Source organism: Pristiophorus japonicus, chromosome 14 (assembly GCF_044704955.1).
Source record: "Pristiophorus japonicus isolate sPriJap1 chromosome 14, sPriJap1.hap1, whole genome shotgun sequence".
NCBI lineage: Eukaryota > Metazoa > Chordata > Chondrichthyes > Pristiophoridae > Pristiophorus > Pristiophorus japonicus.
In genome coordinates this window covers 35,514,473-35,526,553 of record NC_091990.1, presented here as the reverse complement: position 1 = coordinate 35,526,553, position 12,081 = coordinate 35,514,473, and the positions used below count along the sequence as shown (strand labels likewise).

General features: G+C 43.3%; 1 protein-coding gene across 2 annotated transcripts in view; it reads right to left on the bottom strand.

The window, feature by feature from the left end:
- LOC139279354 (RNA-binding protein 24-like) overlaps positions 1 to 12,081 on the bottom strand; it is a 30,286-nt gene that overhangs the window by 2,721 nt on the left and 15,484 nt on the right. For both annotated transcript variants that reach the window (XM_070898475.1, XM_070898474.1), the window contains 2 exons: positions 10,358 to 10,481; positions 3,636 to 3,687 (listed from right to left, as the gene is read on the bottom strand). In XM_070898475.1, the coding sequence (XP_070754576.1) occupies positions 3,636 to 3,687; positions 10,358 to 10,481 (176 nt within the window). The remainder of the gene's footprint in view (positions 1 to 3,635; positions 3,688 to 10,357; positions 10,482 to 12,081) is intronic.

Sequence of the window (12,081 nt, the reverse complement as noted above, 5' to 3'; positions counted from 1 at the left end):
GCATTAATTGTCATCAAGATAGGCCAAGAGAGTTGGAACTCTACATTTTAGAGAAGCTTAGACTTGGAGGTTTACAAGATAATGAAGGGAATATATTGAGTTAATTTTTTTTTAAATCTGTTTTTTTTTGCCTCTACCAGGAGATCACATGGTTTCAGGTGAGGTGGAGTGTCTAAGTTGTGATACACAAGATATCGCAATTTTGGGGAACAGGCTCGATGGACCAGAGGGTCTTTACCCATCAGTTACAGTTTGTATTTATCTTGGTCATCTGTTGAAGTCATTCACTGTTTTTGTTTCATAATTCTTTAGACCTCCTAAAGAATAAATAACTAATGACCATCTTTTGTGTAACTTACTGTGATTAAGACAACAAATAGCTGATTTAATAATTTGATCTCAAATTAAAAAAATTTAAAATATCAAAACAACCTGAAACATAATAAAGTTGTCATTAATAGGAAATTAATCATTTATTTATTTAAACTGTCCAAGAACAAGTCTCACACTGTGGCTGTAAATTACACACATGATGTAATCGGAGGCATAGCCTGTATGCTTGAAGGAAAATTCCAAGCTTAAAACAATTTATATTGGGTGCAAAAATATTGCTCCAATGTTGAGCAGTCAGCACTAAATTATGAAATGTTTTAGGGGTAATTAAGTGTACGCTGCCGACAGGAAACTTCACCAATTGGCAGCTCATAATGGAGGAGAAAATCCACAGGCCATGTTTTGCTGATGTGCTGCTGCAGGCGAGGTTCCCATCACCAGCACAAACTCAGAAAATGACTTCATCTAAACAGCTGTCTTGTACCCCACACAAGTGGCCATTTTTCACATGATCCTGGACAGTGAGGAGTGGAAATTTGTTTAGGCCTGGAACGCACGCCAGAAGCCAAGCCCCCACCCAAAGGCTTGCCCGAAATTGGGCCTAGGGCCTCATCAGCACTGCCATCAAGCTGAAGATATTATTCAGACGTCCAGAGGCAGCTCGCTAGTTCTACGAGGATAAAGTTGTGGAGAGGAAATGTTTGGGCAGGGGCTGGCAGTGTTCGAGACTGCTATGGAGCCAGAAGCACTGCTGCTCCTTTGACTCCACATTCAACCAAGTAAAACCTTTGGTGACAGCCTCCAGCAATCTTGTAAGAACTGGTTAGGCCAAACGTCGACATGGTTGTCTTGAACACAACCAATGTGCATTCAAAGCAGCCCAATTTCAGGAAGTGAATCTTAAACATTGCATGCCATTTCAGACACAGGCCCTGTATGCCTATACTGGAGCCATTATGATGATGGTTGGCGCACTTCCAGTACAAATAGGCTCACACATTTCCCCACCATATTGGATGCTTGGGTAGTTATTTTTGGCCTGCAAAACGGGCACAGCAAAAAAAGAATTTCTAGGTCCAAGTGTCAGCAGACATATTATACAGGAGCCTGATCCTGTTCTTACCAAACACCCTCCTCCTCCTAACCTCAAACATGGGCACTTGCACCACAAGTCGATGAATAGCAAATCGGAAGCAATGAGCCCAGCTGATTTGTTTCCCCATTCCCTTGCCCAGGTCCCAATCCCAAAAATACAGCTAGTTGCAAAGATCAGAATTTGGGACTACACCACATTTACCCACTGACCCATCGACACAAGAACATTTAGGAATACGAAAAAGAGTCAACTGGGCCAACAAGGCCATCCTTTCCCCCCCCGCGTCCCACCACAGCTGAACGACTGCCTGCATCCTCACCATATGTCTCAATTTCTTTTCTCTTCAGAGATTGAATCAAAATATAAATATCTCAAGTGTTGAGATATTTATCTGGGCTCAGCAATGGATTCCTGCAGTTTCAATGCAACTTTTTCTGTTTATACAGCTGGCAACTCCACAAAAATCCAAGGCATCAAAAGACAAGTCACTGTGTAATGCTCTCACCTCCTCAACGCAACACCTCTGGCAGGGGGGGGGAAAGTCTGCTAAGCACACAGCAGATATCTACAACATTTTGGGTTGCGCCACACAGTGTTGGCCAGTGAGAAAACACATGTGCGAGAATGAACTGCAGTGGAATAGGAGTGACATGGATTCTGGAGGTGCGGCCAGGTGCCATTTAGACCACCAGGGCTCCAAATGCTTTGGTTCAGCCCTGAGATGAAGACACCAAGATCAAGATCCATTTTGGAGGTGCTTAACTCGAGGTACTGAATTTGGGCCATTCATAACAGCAAAGAATTCAGATTTATAATCTAGATCTCTCACACAATTTTTATTTGTAGATTCTCTTTGCATTTTAGCAAGCAGGGCAACAGTACCACCACAGTGACAAAATGCACAAACTTATTGCCTACCCTCCAAAGTTGAAACTTGGGGGGGGGGGGGGGAAATTTGCCCAGGTTGTCACTAAAATTCTTGCTAAGCTGCGTGGCCGCTCACCGGCTTTTACATGGTAGAAACCACGCATGCAGAAATTTGACTGGGCTGTGCAGCCAGTTAAAGGAACTGCGCACGAAAAAAAAACATTTCAAAGGAACATTGGTTGCCACCCATCCCTGCAGAAGGTTGTGATGCTCCCCATGAACACCTGCCAGGTACAGGTTGAACCTCCCTTATAAGCACCCTCGGGACCTGGCCTGTGCCGGATGAGGGATTTTGTCGGATGAGGGGAGGTCATCGGCCTGAGGGGTGGGGGAGAGGGGGAGGAGGATGGCCAAGATCTTGGCCGGGGGTGGGGGGAAGGAGGTCACCAGAGTTCGTGCCCCGAGGCGTCGACAGGCCCAGCGGTGTTCTAGGTTTAGGGGGTTTCTGCTAATCACTTTCTTTCTAATAAGTGTGTTGATTTTCTGTTTGTGAATTATTTAATTAAATCATAAAGGTAAGGTATCACTGTTGTGCCTAAAAAGGGAATGGGAAACCTGGGGAGTGGGGGGTGGTTGGAGTTCTGTGCATGTGCCACCCAGTGGACAGGAATGGTGCCAGACAAGAGGTTCAACCTGTACATACATAGATAATGGCCATTTGGGTGAAAGTGCTTGGAACAGCACTCCATCAGGAGTCAACACTTCAGAGGACAAGGAGGAGAACATTGGCAAAATAAAAAAAATAAAAAAAAGATTTAAAATGATGCATCTTTTCCCCCCCAACTATCTTGGGATTGGTTTACCAAGGTTCAAAAATTCCTCTTTTTCTCTCCACCTCGGTCTCAAAGGCACACTTGATCTGAACCCAACTTATTCTTAGCTTTTCTTTTTATGCCTCGGTGGGGGAGCAGGAGTTGGAGAAGAGAAAGGAATCTGTCCACTGTTAAGCACCTCCCCAAATCAGTGTGGACAAGGTTGGAAGCTCAGTGTGCAAAACAATCACTACTTTTATGCATTGGTGATCTTGGTTCTGGCAAACCTGGATCGGAATCTAGCAAATACCAGGTTCTCCCAATTTCTATTCAGTTACCATAAAATCCACATTTATACGGTTATGGTTTCCAATTAAAAAAAATAGCACCAGTATACAAGTCTTCTCAAATGACACCAGATTTTCCAGCAACCAAAAAATATTCTCTCGGGTATGGACACATTGTATTATCAGGATCAACTTTGAAATAAATCTCAACAAGCACATAAAAGGAATATGCTAACTTACCCATAGGGTCGCTGCATCAGAGCCGAGTGAACTTGTTGCAGGCCAAGACCCCCTGGCATTTAAGTAAAAAAGGAAAAAAAAAAAATCTACATTAGAGTAGTTTTTAATAAAAGGGCATTTCTTATCCTGTAGAGATTGAGAGTTTAGGCCGGAGAGGGTCCAATCAAAGTACAAACATAAATATCTCAGCTCAGTTAGATTTTGAAAGTCATTATGCTAGTGCAGGGAGCTCCTGTGCCTGATCACTCTCCAGTGACCGGTTAAGGACAGAACAGCGTTCAACTACGATACCTTTCGCACCATGGTCAGATAGCTTGTTGACTGTGTGCTCGTACATGCCAGTAGGGCACTGGATTGCCACTAACCCCATGGAATTGTACCTCAGTATGAGTCACAAGATAAAGGAGATACATTTTCTAGCTTTCAACAACTTGACTAAATTATATCCAGATAGAATGTAAAATTTAACAGTGAAACTGAAGAGCCCAAAGAAGCATGGAATCTTTGTGAACGTGCAGATCTTTAATAAAAAGGTGGCAAGACAGATTTTTCACCCAATCGGTCATTCACTAGTATACTTCCTCCTTTTGTTAGGAAATCAGATACAGCTTACATCAGGGGACTTCTCCAAAGATACGGTCAGCGATGATCCATGATCTTAATAATAGCCATGTGCATTTGGTAGGACACTGCCAGATATTTCCTCCCATCAGAGATGTCAGACAGTGGCTACTCTAGAACAGTATCTGAGAATTGAACAAAACTTGATCGGCAAGGTCAGGCAAATTAAAATATCAATTAAGTCTAGGATTTAAAGCCAGGCTCTAGATGGAAATCCTATGCTTTACCACTGAAAAGTCCATTTGTTGTAACAGGATAAATTACAATGAATTTAGAGTTACTGGATCCAGGTCCCTACCAAACAACCATTGGAATAATCATCAGCACAATCATTGCAGCAGTTCCAGGAGAAGGCCCACTACCACCTACACAGGTTAGATAGGGATGGTCAATAAATGTGGCCTTGCTAGATGTTCACGCCCATTTATAAAAATGAATTAGGCCAGAATTTACTGTAGCCAGCAAATGAACTTGGGCAAGGGCCAGTCTCTGGTCTTTTGCACTGCAAGTTGCTGTAAAAGCTCGAGATCCAAATGGATACTGTTGGGGGAGATGGCTCACCAGGGGAAGGCAGCAGCAGCCAAGTTCATGGCACCGTGGGTGGTTCTGCTGCACAGGAGGGCAGGAAAAAGAGTGGGAGAGCTATAGTGGTAGGTGATTCTATTGTAAGGGGATAGATAGGCATTTCTGCGGTCGCAACCAAGACTCCAGGATAGTATGTTGCCTCCCTGGTGCAAGGGTCAAGGATGTCTCGGAGCGGCTGCAGGGCATTCTAGAGGGGAGGGTAAACAGCCAGTTGTCGTGGTGCATATAGGTACCAACAATATAGGTAAAAAGCAGGATGAGGTCCTACAAGCTGAATTTAGGTAGCTAGGAGCCAAATTAAAAAGTAGGACCTCAAAAAGGTAGTAATCTCAGGATTGCTACCAGTGCCACAGCTTAGTCAGAGTAGAAATAGCAGGATAGCTCAGATGAATATGTGGCTTGAGGAGTGGTGCAGAAGGAAGGGATTCAAATTCCTGGGACATTGGAACCGGTTCTGGGGGAGGTGGGACCAGTACAAACTGGACAGTCTGCACCTGGGCAGGGCCAAAACCAATGTCCTAGGGGGAGTGTTTGCTAGTGCTGTTGGGGAGGGGTTAAACTAATATGGCAGGGGGATGGGAACCTATGCAGGGGGACAGAGGGAAGTAAAATGGGGGCAGGGGCAAAAGATAGAAAGGAGAATAGTAAAAGTGGAGGGCAGGGAAACCCAAGGCAAAAATCAAAAAAGGCCACAATACAGCAACATTCTAAAAGGGACAAAGTGTTAAAAAGGCAAGCCTGAAGGCTCTGTGCCTCAATGCGAAGAGTATTCATAATAAGGTGGATGAATTACCTGCGCAGGCAGCTATCAACGATGATGATATAATAGGGATCACAGAGACATGGCTCCAGGGTGACCAAGGCTGGGAACTCAACACTCAGGGGTATTCAACATTCAGGAAGGATAGACAGAAAAGAAAAAAGGAGGTGGGATAGTGTTGCTGGTTAAAGAGGAAATTAACGCAATAGTAAGAAAGGACATTAGCTTGGATGAGGTGGAATCGGTATGGGTAGAGATGCAGAATACCAAAGGGCAGAAAACTCTAGTGGGAGTTGTGTACAGACCACCAAACAGAAGTAGTGAGGTTGGGGATGGCATCAAAGAAATTAGGGATGCGTGCAATAAAGATACGGCAGTTATCATGGGCGACTTTAATCTACATAGAGATTGGGCTAACCAAACTGGTAGCAATGCAGTGGAGGATGATTTCCTGCAGTGTATTAGGGATGGTTTTCTAGACCAATATGTCGAGGAACCAACTAGAGAGCTGGCCATCCTAGACTGGGTGTTGTGTAATGAGGGGACTAATTAGCAATCTTGTTGTGCAAAGCCCCCTGGGGATGAGTGACCATAATATGGTAGAATTCTTTATTAAGATGGAGAGAGAGAGTGTTAAGTTCAGGACCCTAGTCTCTGAATTAAGGAAAGGTAACTTCGATGGTATCGGCTAGGATAGACTGCCAAATGATACTTAAAGGGTTGACTGTGGATAGGCAATGGCAGACATTTATAGATTACATGGACGAACTTCAACAATTGTACATCCCTGTCTGGAGTAAAAATAAAACAGGGAAGGTAGCTCAACCGTGGCTAACAAGGGAAATTAGGGATAGTTAGGGATAGTGTTAAATCCAAGGAAGAGGCATATAAATTGGCCAGAAAAAGCTGCAAACCTGAGGATTGGGAGAAATTTAGAATTCAGCAGAGAACGACAAAGGGTCTAATTAGGAGGGTTAAAATAGAGTACGAGGGAAAGCTTGCAGGGAACATAAAAACTGACTGCAAAAGCTTCCGTAGGATCTGTGAAGAGAAAAAGATTAGTGAAGACCACCGTAGGTCCTTTGCAGTCAGAATCAGATGAATTTATAAATGGGGAACAAAGAAATGGCAGACCAATTGAACAAATACTTTGGATCTGTCTTCACTAAGGAAGACACAAATAACCTTCCGGAAATACTAGCGGTTCAAGGGTCTAGCGAAAAGGAGGAACTGAAGGAAATCCTTTAGTCAGGAAATTGTGTTAGGGAAATTGATGGGATTGAAGGATGATAAATCCCCAGGGCCTGATAGGCTGTATCCCAGAGTACTTAAGGAAGCGGCTCTAGAAATAGTGGATGCATTGGTGATCATTTTCCATCATGCTATTGACTCTGGCTACCCTCCAGTCCATAGGAACTGATCCAATGTACCACCACTTTTTTAAAAAAGTGAGAAAACAGGGAATTATAGACCTGTTAGCCTGACATCAGTGTTGGAGAAAATGTTGGAATCAATTATTAAAGATGAAATAGCAGCACATTTGGAAAGCAGTGACAGGATCGGTCCAAGTCAGCATGGATCTATGAAAGGGAAATCATGCTTGACAAATCTTCTAGAATTTTTTTGAGGATGTAACTAGTAGAGTGGACAAGGGGGAGCCAGTAGATGTGGTGTATTTGGACTTTCAAAAGGCTTTTGACAAGGTCCCACAAGAGATTAGTGCGCAAAATTAAAGCACATGGTATCGGGGGTAATGTATTGGCGTGAATGGAGAACTGGTTGGCAGACAGAAAGCAGAGAGTCGGAATAAACAGGTCCTTTTCAGAATGGTAGGCGGTGACCAGTGGGATGCCGCAGGGTTTCGTGCTAGAACCCCAGCTGTTTACAATATACATCAATGATTTAGATGAAGGAATTGAATGTAATATCTCCAAGTTTGCAATTGACACTAAACTGGGTGGCAGTGTGAGCTGTGAAGAGGATGCTAAAAGGCTGCAGAGTGACTTGGATAGGTTAGGTGAGTGGGTAAATATGCATGGCAGATGCAGTATAATGTGAATAAATGTGAGGTTATCCACTTTTATGGCAAAATCAGGAAGACAGAATATTATCTGAATGGTGATAGATTAGGAAAAGGGGAGGTGCAACGAGACCTGGGTGTCATGGTACATCAGTCATTGAAGGTTGGCATGCAGGTCCAGCAAGCGGTGAAGGCGGCAAATGGCATGTTGGCCTTCATAGCTAGAGGATTTGAGTATAGGAGCAGGGAGGTCTTACTGCAGTTGTACAGGGCCTTGGTGAAGCTACACCTGGAACATTGTGTTCAGTTTTGGTCTCCTAATCTGAGGAAGGACGTTCTTGCTATTGAGGAGTACAGCGAAGGTTCACCAGACTGATTCCTGGGATGGCAGAGACTGGATCAACTAGGCTTGTATCCACTGGAGTTTAGAAGAATGAGAGGGGATCTCAGAAACAAAATTCTGATGTGATTGGACAGGTTAGAGGCAGGAAGAATGTTCCCGTTGCTGGGGAGTTCCAGAACCAGGGGTCACAGTCTAAGAATAAGGGGTAAACTATTTGAGTACCGAGGCGAGGAGAAACCTCTTCACTCAGAGTGGTTAATCTGTGGAATTCTCTACCGCAGAAAGTTGTTGAGGCCAATTTGTTAGATATATTCAAAAGGGAGTTAGATATGGCCCTTACATCTAAAGGGGATCAAAGGGTATGAAGAGAAAGCAGGAAAGGGGTACTGAGGTTGAATGATCAGCCATGATCTTATTGAATGGTGGTGCAGGCTCAAAGGGCCGAATGACCTGCTCCTGCACCTAATTTCTATGTTTCTATGGCACAGTGCCCTCTACAGGGCAACTGGGATGTCTGAACAGGACAAGCAACTGTGCATTTACTTTTAACAATACTTCGATTTGATTGATGAGCAGCGCAGAGACTGAACCACAAAGTGCAATTTAGAACAGTGAATTTAATGTCAAATCAGGTACAGAAAGCAAAAGAAAAAACGTAAATAAATTTAATTAAACTTTGTTTTTTTTTAAATCTCCAATTAAATTCTGAAGCAATTACACTCCACACTTGCAAAAGTAAATTTTCAGTGCAGTAGGGTTGTTTAGCAGTAATTAAGACTTATTATGCCATTAAAATGGATATGCAGACTGAAATGAACAAGCTATAACGTTCTGTGGCGAGCTTAGTCCATATCTACCATGCAAGTTGTTCAATAGATTTGAATAGGGAGCCAGACAGCAAGATGCTGTTTTCCTGCAGCTTAGGAGCGCCACATCTTAGACAGCAACTTCCGGATTTGTGTGCTTAACGGCGCATCTCTTCGCCTGAAGTTGCTGTCCAAGTTGCGCATAAATAATGGTGAGCGCCATTAGCCTCACCGTTCATTAACAGTAAATTCTGGCTCATTGTTAATTCATTATTATTTACACTTCTGTGCAATAAATTGAGACAGTGAAAGCATGGAGTCTACCACATATCCGCAGCATAACTTAGACCATCTATTTCCACCTCCGTAACATTGCCAGTCTCCGCCCTTGCCTCAGCTCATCCACGCCTTTGTTACCTCTAGATTGGATTATTCCAATGCACTCCTGGCTGGCTTTCCACATTCTACCCAACGTAAACTCGGTGATCCAAAAGGTGGCCGGGCCTTCTGTTGCCTTGACCCCAAGCTCTGGAATTCCCTGCCTAAACCTCTCTGCTTCTTAAAACCTACCTCTTTGACCAAGCTTTGGGTCACTTGTCCCAAATTCTCCTTACGTGGCTTAGCGTCAAAAAAAAATTCTCAAAACTCCTGTGAAGCGCTTTGGGACTTTACTACATTAAAGGAACTATATAAATACAAGTTGTTACTGTGATTTACTACCCATTATATTTGACCAAACTAATCACACTCAGTACCCTCAACAACCAACAATGTGTGGTTCAGTTAGAGCACTTCAAGTGCACTCTGAGCTAGTTGTTTACCCATCCTCTCAATTAGGGACACAACACAAATAAGTGTTTAAAAATAACAGGGATCTTACTGCTAGCACTATGCATTTCCAGTTATTTCCAACATTGGGCTTTATCCACTCTTGCCCTTACTATGCACCCCACCCTTCTGAACTTTTACCCTTTCAAAAAACCACTGTAGCAAACTTAAATTTAGGATAAGGTGCCAAACCAGCATCTCATGGACCTCTTCACATTCACCTGCACTTGGCTTTTAAACAAACAGAGGTGCAACAAATACATTGCTGCTACTTTGAGCTCAAACCACAAGACCACCACCAACCTTTGAAGCAAAGGTGCTCAATGACTCAGAGGTGGTAGGCAATTGTCACCAAACAGCAATTAAACTCTAATGGATGTCAGGGCTTGGATTGCCCACTTCCTGACAGAATATCTGAACAGTGACTTTACATGGACAGATCCGGTTACAGCTGAACATTACAACCGTGCTCTAGCCTACCAGTGAGCAACAGCATAGGAGTTCAACAACAACTTGCATTTATATAGTGCCTTTAATCTTGGAAAACATCCCAAGGTGCCTCACAGGGGCAATCAGCCAGTACTATACCTGTATTTGAAACTGGTAGTCATCAGGATATAATTTTTTCTGCCTCTTAAGTTTTGAAATGTTGGTCACACCAAAGACTTAAATCCCTGACCGGTCAAGTCAAATTCACAACCACCAATTTCTTTTGCTCTTGCAGGAAATCACTAGCACCCCAGGGACTCTTAAACATACCTGAATGTACCGTGCGTGGTTTGGCCCCAAGATAAGCAAGGTTCACATTAGTCTTTCTTCCATCAATGATGGGATTGGGATCTTTACATGCCCTCTCTGCTGCAGCCCAATCTGCCATGGTGACCTGCAATTTAACCCGCAAAGATTAGGGAAGAGAATTAAACTAAAAAGGAGCATGGGTTTAACATTCAGTGATCAGTTTCAAAGAGACAGTCAAGTGGCAGCGATGATTAAAACACAAACTTCTCTTTATTTGGCTTGTCGATATTTACAACTCAAGCCGAGGTAAGGGTTCAATGAACGGCAGCTGTCCTCCAGTACTTCATCCCAGCGGTTATTCAATCATAGTGGGACACGCACTCACGCACACACCTCAGAGTGGCCAGGGGAGAAAGATTCATTAACTAGTGATCAAGAGTAGGAATTCTGGTTGATTTTCCTTGGAGCAGCATCATTGTGGCCAGTTGTAAACCTCGAGCTGGCAATGATTAACGCAGAACAGATCAAAGATTTTCCAAGCCCTGACTGAACCATAGATATTTACAGCACGGAAGCAGGCCATTTGGCCCATCATGTCTGCACCAGCTCCTTGCTAGAACACTCCAAAGCCAATTCCACGGTAATGCTCTCTCCCCAGAACTTCCTTCACTTCAAATATAGTGCTCAGTACCACACTAATACAGTTAAAAAATTTTAACTGTGACACTGTGAACTATGGTGTTGTGAACCATTTTGAGTTGACCATTGAAGACTACCACAAGGATTTGCAAGGACACCACAGCACAGTGCACTGATCCATCAATGCCATATGCCAGTTGGCTGCTTGGACAATTATCCTTCAGATTTCATGGTTTAAAAGTGCATTTACAAAACTCCTCTGGCTCTGCGCTCTTATATAGTCTGATCTGCCCCACTCTTCCATTCTTGCACAAGTGAAGAAACATTACTTTTTTTGAAACTGATTAACAAATCACAAGATAACTCACTCTCAGCTCACAGTCTACATGGCTGACCTGAAGTTGGCCAAATACATCATTGAAGGAACAATATTGAAATTAGCTGATCACACCAAATTGGGGCAGATCACAATTTATAGCAAAGATTGTGTAAACTGCAGGAGGAGATGGATGGGCTCACAGGATGGGACAATACAGTTCACTGCAGGAAAATTTGAATTAGATCATTTGGAAATTAGAATGAATAAGAAAATACAAAGTGGTAAGATTTTATGAGCCAAGGGACCTTGGTGGCAGATACACAGGTGATTAAGAATGCCAGTGCAACTGCATAATTCCATATGACAGGCATGAGGCATAGGATACAGAAGCAAAGAGGTATCTTGAACTTGTACAAGACCTTAGTTAGACTCCAGTTGGAATATTGTCTGGAGCATTGAACAGTGGACAAGATACAACATATTTTCACTAGGGTTCCAGTTAAGACAAACGGACGTAGAAGTTAGGATTTCCCCCACCCCCCCCCATCGAGTGGAGAACTTTAACGGTCTACAAGATTATGAAGGGTTATAAGATGATAACATAAGAAATGAGAGCAGGAGTAGGCCATTTGGCTCCTCCAGCCTGCTCCACCATTCAATAAGATCATGGCTGATCTGATCATGGACTCAGCTCCACCTCCCTGCCCTCACCCATAACATATCCCTTATTGCTCAAAAATCTGTGTCTCCGCCTTAAATAATATATTCAATGACCCAGCTTCCACAG